The sequence below is a fragment of the Meleagris gallopavo genome, chromosome 11 (assembly GCF_905368555.1).
Source record: "Meleagris gallopavo chromosome 11, MGAL_WU_HG_1.1, whole genome shotgun sequence".
NCBI lineage: Eukaryota > Metazoa > Chordata > Aves > Galliformes > Phasianidae > Meleagris > Meleagris gallopavo.
This window is the reverse complement of record NC_139414.1, coordinates 173858-196337: the sequence shown is the minus strand read 5'-3', so window position 1 is coordinate 196337 and position 22480 is coordinate 173858. Positions and strand designations below refer to the sequence as shown.

At 43.3% G+C, this 22480-nt stretch overlaps 1 protein-coding gene across 6 annotated transcripts in view; it reads right to left on the bottom strand.

Moving 5' to 3' along the window:
• Positions 1 to 22480, bottom strand: part of LOC100543530 (glypican-5-like) — a 427109-nt gene that overhangs the window by 248998 nt on the left and 155631 nt on the right. For all 6 annotated transcript variants that reach the window (XR_014885612.1, XM_085233256.1, XM_085233255.1 and 3 more), the window contains one exon: positions 21327 to 21452. Coding sequence is in view for 5 of the 6 variants with exons in the window: in XM_085233256.1 (XP_085089382.1) it covers positions 21327 to 21452 (126 nt within the window). In the remaining variant the exon portion in view is untranslated. The remainder of the gene's footprint in view (positions 1 to 21326; positions 21453 to 22480) is intronic.

The following is a 22480-nucleotide window of genomic DNA, read 5'->3' as shown; positions in this document are numbered from 1 at the left end:
TTGTCCCAGAACCATAAAACTTTGATCAAACTGCAGAGTACATTTAATTTGACATATCCAATTTTGTTAAAAAACGAAGCATGGCCACACACACATGACAATCCTAGCAGCTGCTGTGAGCTCACTTGGGTTTTTACTGTTGGCTTCCTTGAAGTGGTATGCAGAATCAGAAGTGTATGCCCAAGTACCACAAGCTGTACACAGAAAGGCTTGGCAGTAACAGAACATCAGACTGTGAACAGTATCATTTGCTACAATCAAAAGCTAATAGAACAAGGTGCCAAGGTGTGAGGAGGGCGACAAGCTATTACAGACCAGGGCAATACCTCATATCCTCAAAGGGATCATACCAAGTAGGTTGACAACAGCTTAGCCATGAAGTAGAGATCTTTTGCTTTTCCACTAAATACCTTCTTTGAAGCAACTGCAGTTTTTATCATAGCAAAATATTGCTCACGTTCATTAATTTTTGTTTGGAAAAAGGAAAACTGGCTATTTTATTTGATAAGCTCTACTAAAACACTGATTACTACAAAATTTGAAAGAACTAAATGAGTGGTTTTTCTGTTAACCTGGTCATGCTGTGCAGTCTATAAATGCAGTTTTCATCACTGCAGGCACATGGGACTTATGAGGCAGAATGTGAAAATTCACATCCTAGTATATTAAATACATTGATAATTTTATATCTCCCATTTCTCCTTGAAATAGTGTCAAAAATTTTTGGTGTATTTTCTAATGTTTTTTTCATACCACAGAAAACTTCATTTATACAAAAAAGTCATCCAAGTAAAAGGATCTTGTAGATGCTGACAGTGGACAAGGACTTAAGAGGTAACTGAGAAAGTTCTGAAGGTCACTGGACAGAAATATACACCTAATTAAAGAAATATTTAAGCTGAAAATAGTTGGAGAGTAGGAGCATACTGGGACCTACTGCACAAGTTTGTTCAGCTCTCATTCTTCTATAAGCACCAATTCACTCTCATTTATGCAATAGGATAGCAAAAAAGTATTCGGTCTACAGGTAAATATCCACCCAATGCTTGTTATCTTCAAAGTATGAGTTTCTTCCAAAAACGAGGTTTTGGTAATATTTGTATACGTGAGTTTTTGCTCAATTCTGATACTACATTTGTATGGTTTATCTGGGAACATCCTAAAAACCAGCCTACAGTTTGGGGAACTGTCCTTGACATTTCAATTCTTAACATACTTTATATGATCACATTTTGGTTACACAAAGCACTATGAAAACTTTATAGGAGTTAGTCTGAAAAGTTGTATTCCACTCAGAAAAGTGTTCTGCTATAGGGCAGCACAGACACTCACTCTTTTGAGAAATGCAAAAAATCTAACATTATATGCTATCCTTTTTCATCCAAAAGACGGTCAAAGAAATCAGACATATGGGTCTATCATATAGTTTCAGGAGAAAGAATTAGGCTTATCATTAAGAATGCTTTCAATGCTATTTCATTTAACTGGTATTTCAAATCACAAATTTTCAGTCCAGTATTTCCCCCAGATTCCCGAGGTCTGTCTTGGGACTGCTGTTCTTTAACATCTTCAGTGACATCAATGATAGAATTGAGTGCACCCTCAGCAAGTTTGCTGGCAACACCAAGCTGAGTGGTGCAGTTGACGCGGTTGAAGGAAGGGATGCCATTTAGAGGGATCTCAACAGACTTGACAGGTGGGTATGGGTGGATCTAATGAGGTTCAACACAGCAAAGTGCAAGGTTTTGCACTTGGGCCAGAGGAATCCCAGGCATCTATATAGACTGGAAGGAGCAGTCCTTGAGAGCAGCCCTGTGGAGAAGGACCTGGGGGTCCTGATGGATAAAAAGCTTAACATGAGCCAGCAGTGTGCTCTTGCAGCTCGGAATGCAAATGGCATACTCGACTCCATCAGAAGAGGGGTGGCCAGCAGGGACAGGGAGGTGATTGTCCCCCTCTACTTAGCTCTTGTGAGGCTCCATCTGCAGTACTGTGTCCAGGTTTGGAGCCCCCAGTACAAGAAAGACAGAGAGCTGTCAAAACCGGAAGCAGTAGAGCGACCTCACCACTGGATTCTACAAGGTGTTAATCTTAAATCACCAAAGAAAATATTTCTTTTACATATTTCTATTGCATATTTCTATAAGCCCCCTAGGAGATATTTCAGTGACATTCTTTCTGGAAATAAATAATATGTTGGCATCTGTAATATCGCAGAAGAAAAACAACTTAGGCATTATTATATGGTATTTCAATAACTCTTGCAGAATTAACACAGCTTGTTGAATTTGTGTGGTTTTTTTTTTCTTCGTAAGAAATTGATATGGATTACATACATGGAAGACATTCAATGCTAGCCAATTATTTTCCTATTTGATAGAACTGGTGAAACATGATGGAAAGCTTTCATTTTTACAAATACTACAAATTCATGAGGACCGTATTTTCTGTTCATAAATAAAAGCTGACTAACATCTTTTTAAGAAATCCTCGCAAGTTGAACTGAAATTGAATTTATTCCTATCAGAAATGAAAAGGACAAATATTAACTGTTTACTCAGACATCTCTTTCCTTGTATTACCATGTTTTCTTAGTTAAATAGGTTTTTGCTTTGTGAGTGTCTTAACTAGTACAATCCTCTGAGGCAACACCACTCCTATCATACATATTTTACTAAGTACTACAGATCAGTAACGGGGGAGTAAGATGCAGTTCTGATCTCATATTGTGCATAATGTTCTTCAGTAGAAACAAAATTGCTTCTTTCCATCATCAGTGAAGTCTCTCTCTTTATAAAAATAGACAGCAATGCAGGTTGTTGCATCTCCCAGTGCATATGACAGCTATTAAGAGAGACTGCTAAGCACCGACATCTATTATTTGTTGTCTGTATAACCGCCAAGTTTTTCAGGTTCAAAAACACTATGATGCAAGGTGAAAGCACAAGAAATAACAGATGAAATTTGAAAGTAGGTAGTCTGACCATAAGATAAATATTTTTCACCACAAGGACAGTGAAAAAGCAGATTGTGTCTCTCAGAGGGCTCATGCAGTCTCTGCCACTGACCAGACTGAATAAAGCCCCAGGGAACCTGCTCTGACCTCACAGATGCCCATGCCTTGAGCTGCAGGTTGGACTAAAAACCTCCTGAATTCCCTTCACAGCTGAATGAAGCCATGGTTCTACTGACATTTTTAATTCATGGGACTTCACTGCAATTTGCACAATGTTCCTAAATATAAAGCCAGAGAGAGTAGAATTGGCACATTAAACATACTGGCTCTTCTGACTTTTAATAACTGATCCCAAAGCCCTAATTCTAGAAACACTCTCCTCTGCAATCAGGCATATATTCAGAGGAATTCCACAGAGTTGAATGCGGCTTCTGTGCCTTTGCCTAAAGACAGAGATTGGCCTTTTCCGCCTGATGGTGGAAGCTCTACAACAGGACTTCTCAGAATTACTCCAGTCAGCTAAGCACCCCCTTAGCTGTTTTATTTCCAGCATCTCTTGGCTAAATGCTGCTCCTTTACCTCAACTTGTTTTATACACATTTGACCTCCACATAGCCCTACCTCCACTACTTGATCAACATCTTTACAACTCTCCTTACCTCCTTCCTTTGTGTTCTGCAGCTTGGCACTGCATGGGCAACAGAACCAGTTTAGTCAGCCTCAGACGAATGGATAAAAACTCATGGATATGTGTTGTAGAGCACATGAAGCACACTGAAATGCAAGGCTTTTCAATGTGACTCCCATCTACAAGAAGGGCTGTAAGGAGGATCTGGGGAACTACAGGCCTGTCAGCCTGACCTCAGTACCAGGGAAAATAATGGAGCAAATCATCTTAGGTGAGATCACACGGCATGTGCATAGTGTCCAGGGGATCAGGCCCAGCCAACACAGGTTCATGAAACAGGTCGTGCCTGACCAACCTCATCTCCTTCTACAACTGCGTGACCAGACTGGTAGGTGAGGGAAAGGCTGTCAATGTAGTCTGCCTAGACTTCAGTGAAGCCTTTGACACGGTCTCTCACAGTATTCTCCTGGGGAAACTGTCTGCCCATGGTCTGGACAGGTATTCCCTTCTTTGGGTAAGGAACTGACTAGAGGGCAGCGTCCAACTGGTCGTGGTTAATGGAGTTAAGTCTAGCTGGTGGCTCATTACAGGTGGTGTCCCCGGGGGTCAGTACTGGGACCCATCTTGTTTAATATCTTCATTGATGACCTAGATGAAGGGGTTGCAGGTGACACCAAGTTGGGAGGTAGTGTTGATGTGCCTGAGGGCAGGGAGGCCCTTCAAGGGATCTAGATGAGCAGGTACGCTGGGCTGAGGTGAAGGGGATGAGATTCAACAAGGCCAAGTGCCGGGTCCTGCACTTTGGCCACAACAACCCCATGCAGTGTTATAGGCTTGGGGCTGAGTGGCTGGATGAGTGTGAAGAGGAAAGGGACCTGGGGGTGCTGGTTGATGCTTGGCTGAACGTGAGCCAACAGTGTGCCCAGGTGGCCTGCATTAGAAATAGTGTGGCCAGCAGGAGCAGGGAGGTGATCATCCCCCTCTACTCAGCTCTGGTGAAGCCGCACCTTGAGTACTGTGTTCAGTTTTGGGCCCCTCACTATAGGAAAGACATTGAGGCCCTGGAACGTGTCCAGAGAAGGGCAATGAAGCTGGTGAGGGGTCTGAAGCACAAGTGATATGAGGAGCAGCTGAGGGAACGGGGATTGTTCAGTCTGGAGAAGAGGAGGCTCAGGGGAGACCTCATTGCACTCTACAACTTCCTGAAGGAAGGTTGTAATGAGGAGAGGTTTGGCCTCTTCTCCCAGGCAACAAACAGGACCCAGGAAAATGGCCGCAAGTTGTGGCAGAGGAGGTTTAGGTTGGACATGAGGAAGAACTTTTTCTCTCAGAGAGTGGTCAGGCACTGGAATGGCTGCCCAGGGAGGTGGTGGAGTCGCCGTTCCTGTGTTCAAGAGGAGTCTGGGTGAAGAGCTACAAGATCTGGTTTAGTGCTTGTGGTAGCAATGGCAATGGGAGGACAGTTGGACTAGATGATCTTGCAGGTCCTTTCCAATCTTGCGATTCTATGATTCTATGATTTTGTGATTCAAGCAGTTTATCTATGTAATCCTTCTATCCTTACCTCAGCAATATCTCACATTTTCAATGAGCAAAAATGCATGATTTATGTTTCCTTTGTAATCCTCTGCTGCTTTTCCATTAATTCACCTCTGTAAGTAGGGAAGACGACAATTTAGTGAGCAGAACACAACATTTCTCAAACACCTGCCAGAGGCCCAAGGAAGTTCTCCTGCAATAAGCCAAATTTTAGATTTTTGCTTCCTCACACAGAAGGACAAGCTTTACCAACAGCAAATTTTCACACTCTATACTTAAATGCATCACAAATACTACAGAGAATCTGTATACAAACTACACTGAAATGTTCTCAGAACAGACATTAAAAGAACACGAGGCAAATTCAAACTTGTGCTATCAAGTCTGAATTTGCCTATGTGCTTAATTCAGTTAAACAGCTGGCTAACAGAAAACCTAAATTTGACCTGAATTGTCTCTGGTTTCCATATTCACCTCAGTTCTACTCGGCACTCCCTGTAATCAACCTGCTTTGGACCACTGCCTTTATTACATAGGTCATCAGTATTAAAGCAAAGGGCATGATATGCAACTGCACAAACATTGCAAACTTTGGACCAGAAAATACAAAGACCTCTTCGTCTGCTCCTGTTCTGCACTATGATCAGTCACATTTGGGAAGCTTGTCCCCTTCCCAAATCTTGAGCCCTGAAGCTATGTTAGTTGTCCTAGTACAGCTTGGCTTGTTTGTTCCTGCTGGCAAGCAGAGTCCCAAACTAGGATTCCCCGGCCACATGCAGTGAGCAGCACTACTGACTGTAAAGAACTGTAATACTCTCTCCCTACGTGTCCCAGTGAAAGGACACAACATGCTATTTGAAGTATGTCAGAGCTCTGCATCACTCTGAAGATTAAGTTTGGGCAAATTTGTGTCTTAAATGGTCTGCAACATAGGGTACTTGCTTTACTCTACAGCATTCTGAAGAAAGAAAACACAACCAAAATCTTAGAGATTTTGGAAAATAAACCAAAAACTGCAAAACACCGCACAAAGCAAAAGCACTTTGCAAACTACAGTAATGAGTATGTCTCCAGAAACTGTTTACACTGATGGCACAAGAACAACAGAAACTGAACACTTAAATGGCTTGGGCTGGAATGGACCTCTAATGGTCCTCTCTGTTTTCCATATCCAGATGGCTGCTTGCTAGAGCCTAAGGAAATGAGTAAAGGGACAAAGAAAGTGCTAAACTCATAAAAGCTGAAAACCTCTAAAGGAAAATATTTTAAGTAAAGAAAATCACTGATTTGCTACTTCCTTTCTCAGCCAGCTTACGCAGGCCTCCAGAGCCTAACAACCCGTGACATGATCTGTTCAAGCCTGTAGAGAGGTTTCCCGTAATCTCTCCATTTAATACAAAATTCCAAGAAAAACAAGAAAGGAACAGAACAAAAGAAGGAATCAAAAGATGTGTGGTTTCTTACAGGGTGTTACAAAACCTCCTCCTCATATTCACAGTAATCCAGCTAAAAATCTAGTTCAAATGCAAGTTTTCAACCACACAACATTGTATCTCTAATTTCCAAAGGGACTCCATGCTGAAAAGCAGTTACTGTAAAAGTAGCCCCCCAACTCCAAAAAACAGGGAAGTTTCAGACTTCAGTTATATAGATATATTGTTATAATTTTTTAAATCCTTTGAACTAGAGAAATGAGAGTGAAGACTTAAGCCTGTCTAAAGCATTTTCATGCTACATCAGTGCCAAAAACTGCTACATTCAGAAAATCTCACTCCAAATAACATATTCCCATAAATCTACCTGAAGAGACACGTCTGAAAGGATGATGGGATCTGCATCTGTGCAACAAAAGGCTGTCCCTCACCAACAGAATCTCTCTAGTGATGAAAAAATCAAGATCATTTCACAGAAAACTAATTGGCCACAAGAAAAGGACCATTTCTTTTGCAAACTCGGGAAATCTCCTTTTGAATTTGAGACAGGTACTACAAAATTGTCTAGGACCATTTTCACTGATAGTTTTTTCTCACTCCAAACAAAGGTGAATCGTTACAACTTAGGAATGGCAAGAGCTCAGCATCTGTGAAGCCTGACAAACCAAAGGGTAACAGAAAAAAACAGCAACAAATATTACAGTGGCTTATATTAGAGTTAAAGCGGCTCTTTCTAACACTCATAGACATTCCTGCCCATACATACATGCAAACAGCTTCAATTAAGAGTAAAAAATTACAGCAATTGAGGGTGGATTTGATGGGATAACCCGTCTTTCTAAAAACAATTAACTAAAATGAGGAAAGAAGATGCATAGGAACTAAGATAATTCTTCCCCTTTTTCTCTTCCTCTTCAATATTTCCACATTTGAAAATACTCTGCATATGATCCTAATTTCCTACTTTCTTGCAAGGCCGTGAATTTTAAGCAACAGGCAGAGAACTCTTTTTTTTTTTTTCTTTTATATTCATTTTCTTTATCTTTTATATTGATGATGAGACAATAACCAGGATTTAAGGCAGCTTCCCAATTTCTCTGGAAATATTTTGATGACTATGGCAAACTAAAAAAAATCCCAGGAACATTTATATCTTCTTGACACAATATCCTATTTCTGCATGACTTTACTGATGTCATTTTACAAGCGCAGTATAGATCAGAAGGCCACAATACTAACTTCAGTTGCTTTCTGGAGATTCAGCTCACCAGAATGTCTTCTGGCTAGTCCAACAAGTGTTGGACATGGGACTGCTAAAAATGCAATGAGAGAATTGTCTGAGATCTGTTGAGACATTTTAAAAAAATCAGCAGTTGGTAAACGTAGTCTTCATTTCATGCATTCTTAACTCTCTACTGTTGAAAATTATTCTGACACTAGCCCAAACTCCTGTTTAATTGAACACCTCTTCATCTGCATTTGTGTAAGTATGAAACAACCACATACTTGACAATGAGTTTTGAAGAAAAAATTTTGATGCCACCAGCAATTCCTGTCACTCAAAATATATAAAAATAATAATAAAAAAAACATAAAAAAACTATCCTTTTCTTAAACCACTTAATGCAACAGAAACTTCCAATCTGTTCCACAGTTAGGATCAAGATGCAGTAACCCTTAGAACTAATTACTTATCTACTGTATTGTCTTACCCTGTAAAATGTCTCACTGTCATGCCCTTTAGGTAGGAAAAGCTGTTGGAAGTCATGGTCATGATTTGGCTTTGCATTTTACGAGGAGCAATTTCTCTACCAACACTTGCTTTTTCACCATGCAGACTTACGTGAAGGTTGACACTGTTCTTTTTTTTTTTTTTCTCTTGCCAATGTAAAATACAGAATCAAAAGCAGCCAGGAACCTGGACTCAGATCACCACCTGCAGTCAGGCCAGTACCTGCTGTGCTCTCATTAGGGCTCCCTCATTAGGTACTCTGCATGGGGAAGGGGAAGCAGCAAGCCTAGGGGCCAGCACTGAGCCTGACAGCTCTGAAGCACTGCAGAAAGTAGCTTTACCAACAGATTGTATTTTTGTAATTTTTTTAATAAACTTCATATATATATATATGTGCTAATTACAGCCTCCATGTACTTACTATTTGAGGCAATTAAAGTTTCTGGGTCATGTCCAGCTGCTAACCACCAGTATCCCCAAGTCATTTTTGGTAGAGCTGTACTCTCTCTCTCCATCCCTCAGCTTTTATTGGTTTGTGAGGTTACCCAGGTGCAAAACCTTGCACTTTGCTTTGTTGAATCTCATGAGGTTCTCCTGGGCCCACAGCTTAGCCTATCTAGGCCTCACTGGATAGCATCCCATTCCTTGGGCATATCAACCACACTACACAGAATCACAGAATCATAGAATTGAAGGGGTTGGAAGGGACCTCTAGAGATCATCGAGACCAACCCCCCTGCCAAAGCAGGTTCCCTACACCAGGTAGCACAGGTAGGCGTCCAGGCGAGACTTGAATATCTCCAGAGGAGGAGACTCCACAACCTCCCTGGGCAGCCTGTTCCAGTGCTCCGTCACCCTCACCGTGAAGAAGTTCTTACGCACATTCGTGCGAAACTTCCTGTGCTGCAGCTGATGTCCGTTTCCCCTCGTCCTGTCTCCACGTACCACTGAAAAGAGACTGGCCTCACCACTATGGCCGCCACACCTCAGATATTTATAAACCTGGATCAGGTCCCCTCTCAGTCTTCTTTTCTCAAGGCTAAACAGACCCAGTTCACTCAGCCTTTCTTCATAGGGGAGATGCTCCAGGCCCTTCACCATCTTTGTGGCCCTCCGCTGGACTCTTTCCAAGAGATCCCTGTCTTTTTTGTACTGGGGAGCCCAGAACTGGACACAGTACTCCAGATGAGGCCTTACCAGGGCAGAGTAGAGGGGGAGGATCACCTCCCTCGACCTGCTGGACACGCTCTTCTTAATGCACCCCAGAATGCCATTGGCCTTTTTGGCCACGAGGGCACACTGCTGGCTCATGGCCAACCTGTCGTCCACCAGGACGCCCAGGTCCCTCTCTGCAGAGCTCCTCTCCAGCAGCTCATCCCCCAGCCTGTATTGGTGCATGCAATTATTCCTCCCTAGGTGTAAGACCCTACACTTGCTTTTGTTGAACCTCATCCGGTTTCTTACTGCCCAGCTCTCCAGCCTGTCCAGGTCTCGCTGAATGGCAGCACAGCCTTCAGGCGTGTCAGCCAATCCTCCCAACTTCGTATCATCAGCAAACTTGCTGAGGGTGGCCACTATCCCCTCATCAAGGTCATTGATGAAGATGTTGAACAAGACCGGACCCAGCACAGACCCCTGGGGGACACCACTGGTTACAGGTCTCCAGCCAGACTCTGCACCACCAACAACGACCCTCTGCGCTCTGCCAGTCAGCCAGTTCTCAACCCACCTCACTGTCCACTCGTCTATCCCACACTTCCTCAGCTTTGTTATAAGGATGTTGTGGGAGACAGTATCAAATGCCTTTCTAAAATCAAGGTAGACTACATCTACCGCTCTTCCCCCATCCACCCAGCATGTGACAGCATCATAGAAGGCCACCAAGTTGGTCAAGCATGACCTCCCCTTCGTGAACCCATGCTGACTACTCCTGATAACCTCCTTTTCTCACAGTTGTCTGGAGGTGGTATCCAGCACAAACTGTTCCATCACCCTTCCAGGGACAGAGGTGAGGCTGACAGGCCTATAATTACCTGGATCTTCCTTCTTGCCCTTTTTGAAGACCGGAGTGACATTGGCTATCCTCCAGTCTTCAGGGACTTCCCCTGTTATCCAAGACCTCTCAAAAATGATGGAGAGCGGTTCGGCAATGACCTCCGCCAGCTCCCTCAGCACACGTGGATGCACCCCATCAGGTCCCATGGACTTGTGGACCTTAGTACTGCCTAGGCGCTCACGCACGTCCTCTTTCCTGACTAAAGGGAAGTCTCCCATTCCCCAGACCCTCTCACTAACCTCCAGGGTGTGGGGATTCCTGCGGGAGAGCCTTTTCACTGAAGACGGAAGTAAAGAAGGCATTCAGTAGCTCTGCCTTCTCAGCATCCCCCGTTATCAGAACCCCCCCCTCATCTAGTAAGGGGCCCACATTCTCTCCAGTTTTCCTTTTGCTGTTAACATACTTGAAGAAGCCTTTTTTATTATCCTTTATCACTTTAGCTAGATTCAATTCCAGACGGGCTTTAGCCTTCCTCGTTGCATCCCTGCAGGCCCTGACTACATTCCTATATTCTTCCCAAGTGGTCAGACCCTTTTTCCACATTTCATGGACCTTCTTCTTTCCTTTGAGCTTGCGCATCAGCTCCTTGCTCATCCACACAGGTCTCCTGCCACCTTTTCCCAATTTCTTGCTCACAGGGACGCACCGATCCCGAGCTTGGAAGAAGAGCTGTTTAAATGCTGACCAGCTCTCAGAGGCCCCCTTACCTTCTAACGCCCAAGCCCACGGGATAGCTCCAAGTAGGTCCTGGAAGAGATCGAAGTTGGCTCTCCTGAAGTCCAGGGTAGCAATCCTACTTATTGCTTTGCTTCTTCCACTCAGGATCTTGAACTCCACCATCTCATGATCACTACAACCCAAGCTGCCCCCAACCTTTACTTCCTTAACAAGTCCATCCCTGTTGGTGAGAATAAGGTCCAGTAACACCCCTCCCCGCGTCGGTTCCTCCTCCACCTGCATCAGAAAGTTGTCTTTAACGCACTGCAAGAACCGTCTGGACCATGCATGCCTGGCCATGTTGGTCGTCCAGCAAATATCTGGATAATTGAAGTCCCCATAAGCACCAGTGCCTGGGAATGTGACGCTACATCCAGTTGCTTACGGAAGGCCTCATCAGCCTCCTCATCCTGATCAGGGGGCCTGTAGTACACGCCCACAACAGTATCACCCTTACCAGCCTGCCCCTTGATTCTCACCCATAAGCTCTCCACTGCTACATCACTCTCCCCCAAGTGAAGTTCAATACATTCTAGCTGCTCTCTCACATGAAGAGCAACTCCACCACCCCGCCTAGCCAGCTGATCTTTCCTGAAAAGCACACAGCCCTCCATGACAACATTCCAGTCATGTGAGCTGTCCCACCACGTCTCTGTGATCGCAATGAGATTGTGGCCTCGCGACCGCACGCAGAACTCCAGCTCTTCCTGTTTATTCCCCATGCTACGCGCATTAGTATATAGGCACTTAAGAGAAGCAGCATCCCCCCACCCCTCTCCAAGCCTTTGAACTCCACTGTCTCCACCCATCAAGTTCTGTTTCACAGAATCACAGAATCACAGAATTGTAGGGGTTGGAAGGGACTTCTAGAGATCATCGAGACCAACCCCCCTTGCCAAAGCAGGTTCCCTACACCAGGTCGCACAGGTAGGCGTCCAGGCGAGACTTGAATATCTCCAGAGAAGGAGACTCCACAACCTCCCTGGGCAGCCTGTTCCAGTGCTCCGTCACCCTCACCGTGAAGAAGTTCTTACGCACATTCGTGCGAAACTTCCTGTGCTGCAGCTGATGTCCGTTTCCCCTCGTCCTGTCTCCACGTACCACTGAAAAGAGACTGGCCTCACCACTATGGCCGCCACACCTCAGATATTTATAAACCTGGATCAGGTCCCCTCTCAGTCGTCTTTTCTCAAGGCTAAACAGACCCAGTTCACTTAGCCTTTCTTCATAGGGGAGATGCTCCAGGCCCTTCACCATCTTTGTGGCCCTCCGCTGGACTCTTTCCAAGAGATCCCTGTCTTTTTTGTACTGGGGAGCCCAGAACTGGACACAGTACTCCAGATGAGGCCTTACCAGGGCAGAGTAGAGGGGGAGGATCACCTCCCTCGACCTGCTTAGAGCCTCGAACTGCCCCCTCAGTCCCAGCGGTCCTCATTTTGTCCCCTTCCCCCTTCATACCTAGTTTAAACACCTGTCAATAAGTCCCGCCAGTTCCTCAGCTAGAACCCTCTTTCCCTGTAGAGACAGACTGCTTCCATCTGCAGCCATCATGCCAGGTGCCGAGTAAATTGCCCCATGAACAAAAAAACCAAAACTCCTGCGTTTGCACCAACTCCTAAGCCATTTGTTCAAGAGATGGGTTTTTAGGCTCATCCCAGTATCGTTTCCTGCCACTGAAGGTACAGATGTAATAAGCACCTGCACACCTGTTCTTTCAACTACCCGCCCCAGTCCCCTGAAGTCATCTTTGATAGCCTTCAGGCTTTTCTCACCAACTTCTTCACTGCCAGCCTGTACTATCAACAGTGGATAGCAGTCAGAAGGGCAGATCAGTCTGGGAAGTCTCCTAGCAATGTCCTTGACTCGTGCCCCAGGGAAGCAGCACACCTCTCTGCGGGTAGGGTCGGGCCGGCATATAGGGCCTTCGGTTCCTTGCAGCAGGGAGTCGCCTATGACAACCACCCTTCTATCCTTCCGGGTGGAGGAAGTCTTGAGGCGTGGGGTTGACCGCTTCCCCCGAGGCACCCTCACGGGTGGGCCTCCCTCCACACCTGCACACACCTCTCCCTCGGGTTCCAGGGCCTCAAATCTATTCCGCAGAGGCACCTGGGGAGCTGAGCATGGCCTTGGGGGGGGACGCCCACAACGCCGAGTAGGTATCTGTTTCCACTCGTCCTTCTCTCTCAAACAGCTTTGGCTCTAGTCGGCAACAACAGGGCAGAGGCTCCTCCACTGAGCAGTGGATATCACCTTGCCCTTTTGGGAGAGAGTTTTGTCCCAGTCCCACACCCCCTAGTTCTACATAAGTATTGTGAGGGGAAGGAGCAGACTGGGGGCTCACTATATCCGGAGCACAGTCTGTCTGTCGATTCTTCTCCGTCACCTGATTGCAAGGCGACTGGAGGCCACATGCCCCATAGGGAGCCACAGTTGCATGCTGGGACCTCGGGGCCGATAGGGCCTGGCACCACCAGTCAATTTCCTTTTCACAGTCCTTGATGGTCCTCAGCCTCTCCACTTCTTCCCTCAGGCCACCAGACTGAGAAGGTCATTTACCTGGTCGCACCTTACACAGGCGTTGCCTCCATCGCCTGGCACTTCAAGGGCCAGACTCTGGCACTCATTGCAGCCAGCAACCTGAATGCTAGTGTGCTGTTTTGGGACCTCAGTCTGGGTCGCCACACTCTTCTTGGCTACAGCCTTCCTCTTACGTGTGCAGGGGATCTCTGTCTGGGTCTCCACATGTTTCCTGGCAGTAGCCTTCCGCCGGGACGCAGCCATGGCAATCCAGTAGACCCATTAGAACCAGCACAATCAGAGTAGCGTTACCAAGTGTGACTAACAGCTCCGCCCTGTTACTGAAAGTGCTGTATCTGCCCACGCTCTTTTACCAGGTCGTTGACGGGTGCAACCGCAATTATCACCCTCTTCAGAGACAAAACCCCTCCTCCCCATCTGGGTGGGCAGTGGCACGCCACAACCTGGGTCATCCACAAACTTCCTGAGGGTGCACTCAGTCCACAATTGATGTCACTGATGAAGATATTAAACAGCACCGGTCCTAGTACTGAGCCCTGGGAGACACCACTTATCACTGACCTACAGGCAGACGTGGAGCCACTGACCACCACTCTGGGTACAATCTCAAAACCAGTTCCTCATCCATTGAACAGTCCACTCATCAAATTACATCTTTCCAATTTGGAGAGAAGGATGCTGTGGGGAACCACGTCAAAGGCCTTACTGAAGTCCAGACAGATGATATCTGTGGTTCTTCTCTTGCCCACTGATACAGTTACACCATCAGAGAAGGCCACTAGGTAGGTCATGTCACAGCCACATGGAAAAAGTGGGAGGGAGTGCAAAGTGTAGGGTTCGCTGTAATGAACACCAGCTATGCGCATAATATTTTATTTTTTCTGTATACAGATCACTTCTTATCTATTGATAATTGATGACTGCTTCATCTCTCTTGAAATAGAAGATGTGAGAAATAAGTAGGCAGACTGAGAGACTAAATGATAATCTAATTTTAATATAATACTCACATCTCAACATTCTCTTATAATGCTATTTCCAAGTCAGGATTACTCACCTGTTCTACATAGGCACACCCCAAAAGAAAGCCAGCAAAACCATATCTCCTTTCCATTCACTACTATCAGTCTCTCATAAAGCTCTACTCTACTGCAGCCAGACTTCACAAAACACCAAACTTTACAAAAAAAATTACTTGGACTAGTTTTGTCCAAATATGCAAATCTAACAAGAAGTCCCAAGATGAGCTGCAAGGAAATTTGTTGGGTACTGTATTACACTAGTGTATCATTTATGAGCATGAGGCTTGGGATCAGTAAATGCAGTTTAGCTACCATATCTAAGTCACAGAGAAAGTGACTCAATGCCAGCATTTAATTTAGCTGAAGACATTTTATTCCTGGAGAGAGGAAGGTTCTTGCAGTTCAGCTACCACAGAAAGTCCATGGAAGTAATTGCCTAAAGATCATCAGAGAAAATCTTTTGTCTAACGTTTTGCAACTAGAGAAATATGCTTGGACATGACACCTGGTTTCCTCTATCTGCTAAGTTGTTGTTTTACAAGTAGCTCTCCTAATAGCCAAATTTCATATCCAATTCTCACTACTGCATTTTCTGCTCCAGGTTGAAGTGCCTGTAATTACTCACACAGGATCCAACTCACACCCTTGATCCTCCTCTTTGCTCCCACCATACATTGCCATTAGGTTATACAATTCTGAGCTGAGAAACAGACACTCAAACCATGTGCTGGGAGCAGTGACAGCCACCTCAGCACCCACTGCTTTGTATCTGACATTTGGATTTTTTTTCTCATCAATCACTTTACATTTGCCTATGTTGAATTTTTTATGTCATTTTATCGCCTAGTAATTCAACATCATGAGTTCCTTCCACAGTTAACTACAGTTGACCCTTACCTCTATTACCAAGGATAATTTAATGTCATCAGCACATGCTGTCACCTCCCTATATACTACCCTTCACCGACTTTGATGACAGATGAACAGCACAGTTTCCAACACAAATCCCTGTGCAGTGTCACTGGTGACCTCTGTCTATTGCAGCTTATACAATCGATTTCCTACCCCCATTTTAATTTCTGCCAATCTTGTGTGAAGGATCATGTGAATTGAGCATCTATCATAAATCCAAGCACAAGTATGTACTCAGGGTTGATCACTATCTCCTTCTGAAGACTCTCAACATATTGATTCTTCCCCTGAGTATAACATTCATTTGCTTATACACTTACTCTACTCTTACCTTCATATAATTTCTCCAGATTATGCTGTTATGTACTTTTACTGAGTTTATCAACCACGCCTTCCCCAAATCCTACTTTTGCTATTAAAAGAACACAATAAAGACTTAACGCTTAACATCTTTCCATTGTTTGCTATTGGAGTAGTCTTTAAGAAATGCAGCACCACTATGACCAATTCAGCTATTTAACTCTTCAGTCCTTCTAAAGGTGGTAGGTGTTCTGATGCTATATAATAGTCCATAGTGTCAACTTCTCAACTTTTCTTCTGACATGGTGTTGAAATTTTGTTCTGACACACTCACAGGAAAGAAAAGTTAAAGTATGGCAATGTCCACAAGTTTGTTTCACTTCATCAAGTATTATTTTCAGCTCTTCGTTCTAACCTATTCTTCTCTGAGCACTTTCTGTACTGCCATCTATTACCCCACAGACTATACTATTCCTTACATGAAATCTAGTTCCAGAACGAAGTAGCTTAAAAGAGCCATTAACAGAAAGAAACATTTGTCTTCAAAACTCCAGAAATGACATGAGAAGATTGCTAGAAAAACTGTGTTTCGCTGTTCATCTGGAAAGCAGACCAGAAGCATAGCCTCATATCAGCAGAAACAACCATACTTTTCTACTGTGTATTTATTGGCAGCTTTATTTAAAGCTGCTATTGCATTGCTTTAAACATTATAAAATCCAATCCAGAGTACTATACAGATTGCTCCAAAAGTAATGCCTTCTATTTGTTTCCATGGAAACTGTAACAGATACAAAAGCCACAATAACACTATTTGATAGAACAAATTCTCAGCTACAAAACACTTTTTTCTACTTAGTCACCACCATTAGCTATGTATTTTTGCCAGCAATGAATGAGAGGCTGCATGCTGCAGTTGTAAAAATCTGCATCAGTGGAGGTGACCCACTGTTTCACACTTATTATGATGGTGCTTTTGCTATGAAAATGCTGCCTACTCAGTCCATCTCTCATTGGAAGTCAGAAGGTGCCCAATTCAGACTACACTTTGAGTGTGTAGGACAGTCCATCCAACATTGGCAATGTGCTCTGTGGTCTACAAACTGGTACGGTGCCTGGCATTACTGTGTTGCAAGAGAAAGACTGTCTTCTTCTCTGGCTCTGTAAGTTTGAGACTTCAGCTTAGTCTCTATGCTTTGGTCAGAGTGGATTGGTTTGTCTGGGTTTCAGAAGGATCACCCCTTTCCTATCCTAAAAGACAGTGCACTTCACTTTACCCACCAAGGGCTGTTTCTTTTTCTTCAATGGGGAATTCATGTGTCACCACTCTTTGAACCGCCATTATGACTATGGCTCATAGTGGTGACACTGTGTCTCAGCACCAGTAATGATGATGGAAAATGTCATCTCCAGCCTCCTATTGATTCAGTAGGTCCTGACAAACTTGCATATGGTGTTCTTTCTGTTCCTGTGTGAGCATTCATGGGACCCACTTGGTGCAAACTTTGTGATATTCCAACACTACCACCACTGTTTCCAATGCATTGACAACAATATTCAGTTCTGTACACAGTTCCCTGGTCATAATCCGCTGATTTGCACAGATGAGCTGATTGAGACCATCCTCATTTTGTAATGTGACAGCTGTGCATGGCTGTCTGGAATCTGGCTTGTCTTTCACATTGGTGTTGCTACTGCTGAAATGCATTACACTGCCTCACTACATCCTACGCTACATCCACTGTCCGGTGTCCATCAACATTCAGTAATTGTCGATGAATGTCAGTGGGTGACATTTTTTCTCCATGGAGGAATTAAATTCCACAGCTTTGCTCCATACATACTTCCACGTCAGATGCCATTTGTCAGACTGCCCCTCTGCTGCTATCTGTCACACAGCAACAACATGTAATGGAATATAGATGGGAAGGTTCAGATTCTATTGCCATACCAGCAACATTTGCCTCTGAAGTTGTGCGCCAACATCATAAAATAGGAAGCATTACTTTCTGAGTAGCCTTTGTATAGTCAGATAAAAAAACGTATTTTTTATATCTTTTTCAGATCCACTGACAGAACACTAGTAGCCTCTTTACTAATTGCATATCAGATCTCCATTTCAGAATAACAATTTCATATTGTTACAGGCTGCAAACATGCATCAAATTGTTTTAGAAGTTTGAATTTTTTTTTTCCTGAAGAGTTACAGCACCAACTTGTATGTAACACAGGTATCACTCAGCTTTCAAACAGCACTATGAAATGCAAGAATCTTTAAGGAATCCCACTGTGGCGTTTGCCATTTTCACATCCTGAGAAACCAGACTCAGGTTCATGCAAGATGCACCAGATTAACTGAAGAGATCTATTTTCTGAGTTAAGAATAAGGCTCTATTTTGAGTTCAGTGCTATTTACTACTGCTGACGCTTAACCTTATTTCCTGGGAAAGAAGAAAGAGCAAAGAGAAATGCATCTTCAGGCATTACCAGGGCACAAGATTTATTTCTCTTACGGGCAGAACTGGTGTCAAGTCCAGTCTGTCAAACACATGATGAGAGGACTAAGATTTGCCTGCTAGCCAGTGCCATGTTTGTGGTGCTGTACAGTGCTGCTGGCAGTGTAGGCTGCTCAGAGAGCCTCCTAAGATGATTAGTATTGTGACACAACTGATAAATGTATGCACAGTGCAGTCTGGCTCAAAGCATGATTTTATTTTATTGTTTCCTCCTAATCTGCTCATGAAATATATTAGCTACAAATCTCTATTTCAAGGTTTGGTGGTTAAAAAAAAAGACAACAACAACACCAAAACACCAAAACATATGGAGTCATTAGTCTTTGCCCTACTGCTTTTTTCCCAGCCTCCTACTTTATTCAAATCAAAAGCTTTTCTCCGTGCACCTAGCTCTGCAAAATTTACAGCCTGGCAGAGGTAGGGGAAAAAAAAAAAAAAAAAAAAAAAAAAAAAACCACGACAGCAAAATTGTTATTTCTATTAAAAATGGAAGACTAAAATTGAAACTAAGTGTTTTTGTTCAGATAATCACTATAGACATTTTGTTTTCTTTTGTTTTGTTTTGTTTTGCTTCTCGCACTTTTTTCCCCGAGAAGGCTGTTAGTTCTACAAGTCAACTGTCTGCACAGCAACATAACCAACACAAGGGACTCTGAAATGGAAACAATGATTAGAAATACTGTTATTCTCCCCATTTCTTCTTTGCTAGTCTTATGCTAAAAGCCTTAATCACTGTTACTATCACTATACACTAAAATTTAGAATATTGGACTGCTGTCATACTGTTCTAATATATGGTTCTATAATTAATATGTAAGCCAGTATGTACCGAAACATTAATATTTAAAGTTATCTTAGAAGGTGTAAGACATGCATTTACCACAGATATCTTAAATATAATCAAGCTGAAATTATTTACACATGAAAAATTTAAGCAGAGCTGTGTGGGAGTCAGAACTCCTTTTAATTGCCTGTAACTGCTGCATGCTTCCATGCTGAAATCAATTCCACATTTTCTACAAAACAATTTTTTCAATAATGAAAATCATTTTGATGGAAGAAAACAGATACCTAGAACTTTATCCTTTAGAACTGCTACAGACCACAAAATGCACTTTAAAAGGAAACTGTGAAAGCCAACACAATCTCACATCACATCTCAGTTTTAACGGAATGACATTTCTGGAAAATATTCACTGGCACACACCCAAACAACTCTCACTATAAAAACTGACATACACTTTGATAGTGATAGTAACAGCTACAGTTACATTCCGAATGCCTCTTTTTGTCTCATGTTAATCAGGATAACAGAAATGACACCAGAAAGTTTAGCCTGTGGAGGCTGCAAGTGGTGGGAACGTCTGTCAGAAAATACAAAAGGAGAAAACAAAGCTGGAGAACTAGGAAGTTCCTTTCATCCTACAGTGCTTCCAGCATATAAGAGTGCATTTATTAATTGTGTTTTATAGGAACTCACACAGAGTATTCTCTGGTGAGAATTTTGGGCAATTCCAAAAGGAGCTGTTATTCCAAGTGCTGTTTCAGAAACATTCAAAGGAAACGGCAGGGAAATCCTTCAGTAAATCACCACCTAGTCACTGTATTTTTCTCACACCTTTGCAGGAAAAGCCTGTTTTTTTCACTATGGATAAAAACAATGTTCAGTTCTGTATTAATGAATGTATAAACAGCAGACTGAAAGGAAATTTGAGTCATCTGCAGAGGTACTTCTTGCTGTTGCTGTTGCTTTAACGGTACGACTCTGACTCACGTGCAGCTCACCGGGGCAGCCCTCTCACAGAGCCACCATGCTCAGAAAGCAGCTCCTGGCTTTTAAAATGCCTACTGGAATCTGAGTGCAGCAAGGCCTAGTCTTAGTCCCAGGCATGGTCAACAGTTTATGTCTAATGGATTAGGTGTAGAGCCACTACCAGAGTCAACACTTGTCAGAGATCTGCTAAGGATTTTCACTGGAAATGGTTCATACAGTTGAAAATAGATAATTTACTGAGGTGACAGATAACAGATTGAGAATTGACATTGATAAATTCACTAGCCACATTCATTGGCTGTGCCAGTACCTCAAGAATAGCCAATAATTAACTAACAATTCACCCGGGTATCATCTGCAGTTATAGAACACAACATCTTGGTATTTCACTAGGAAAGGTGACCCTGCTAATGGGAACAGGAGGATGGATCCGACCCATAGATATGTCCAAATTGATGCAGTGTCTCCTCTCAGCAAAGTATTGTCAAGGGCCAGATTTATGCTCTTAATGAGGTGAGAATGAATCAATGTGCTTGACAGGCATCCCAAAACAAGGCTTACGTTGTTAGTTATGTGAGGGCTGAGGCCAGTGTCTGGTACAGAGGTGGGGCTGCTCTCCCAGCTTCGCCAAACTGACACCTCCACTGGAACAACATCAGGCTGGGATGCTTTGGCCCCATTCCAGGCATCTTTCAGTAGCTATTGCCACCACGCCTCGGGTGAGGTGTTAATCAGCACGTCTCCCCTCCATGTCAGTCCAGTGTTTAGATCAGATAAGCAAGTTGCTCAGCTCCCTTTGTTCATATCCGGTACAAGATTGCCATGTTGATTAATTCACATTCTTGCCTTACCTACAATTCTCTGCTGATTTACTGTCACTGTATTTTGACACAGCGAGCCTGGTGATTTCCTACTATTCCTAATTTGGCTTTAGAGGAGGGTAGGATCTCTACAGAAAAAGAGAAAGACCCCTCAAAAGAGTCCTTCAAGAAAGTGTTCCACTACATTTAATATTTTTGATATCTTTAATACATTTAGTATCTAAAACTCAGCATTAAGAACCATACATGTTAGGAAAGCCCTTGTTCACATAAGCAAGAGTATGAAGGGGAAACCTAATGGTGTCAATACTGGCTGAGAGCAGCTGAAACAGCTGTAGTAATCTTTTTCACCATTAGGGAAAACTTTCAGTCGTAACATTACCTCTCTACAACATCTTCTCCATTCCAGCAGGTTGAGCTGTCTCTCATCACCAGGTCTCCATCACACAGCCTTTCTGCTATAGAGGCAAAAAAGGTTCGGGATCGCTTCATATAATTGATGAATTCTCTGCAATGGAGGAAGAATACATTTAACAACAGAACCACACAAAAGATTTAAGCCCCCTGTAAACTTAGTTCTCTATGAAAATCAAAGTTTAGATCCCACAGAAAAATTAAAAGTCAATCAAGCTAATTAAAATTTATTTCTAGTGTATTGCTACTACTGCGTATCATCCATTATCACATACTTCCATACAAAGAGCAGTTTCAAGAAACAATGTTAACACCTCAAAATCTTAAAGAAATCTACATCTACAGCCTCAAGAGGTTAAAAAAAAAAAAGAAACATGGTCACTAAAAAGAGTGGTGCTGTTTTGTTTTGGTTTTTCTTTTTCCTCATTGCTGGAATCAAATACTTCTCCCTTCTCTGCACACAAGAGAGATAAATAAAGAACTGTCAATAAGCTCCTGGGTGGAAAACACTTCCTAAAGCTAATGACAAAACCTGTAATATGCCATTAAATACACATGGAACAAGAGAAAAGAATGCCATCTCCTTGGAATGCGGTGAGGCCATTTCCTCCCCATAATCACTATCGCATTCATACTGGAAAGAAATTTCTCTCCCGTCAACTCTGGCAACATGCCCACAAGAGATGGCTGTGTCTGCTGCTTTGGAGCACCACCAAAATTCCTGGCCTGTGCAAACAACCCATTTCTGATTACATATGGAAAAATGTCTTGTGGCTAAACTGCTGCCTCCATAATCTGGTTATACACATAATATGTATCTGGCTGAGGCAGCCATAAAAATGCACACTGTAACAAAATAAGTGTTAATTCAGCACACAGTCAGGAGTACTGTGATACAAAAAAATACCCTCTATCCACAGATCCAGAAGCTCCTATTTGGTGTAAGATAGCTAAAGACGTTTGTAAGGAGGACATAAAAATTCACTAGAATTATCACAGAGCTATCTATCTCCTTTTGGAAGGCCAAAAGACTCATTCTGGCTTACTGTGCTTCTGCCTGTCAGGCTGCAGGACAACACTGTCCTGAAGAGGTGCCTGGGGATGCAGCTGGGTGGAGTTTGG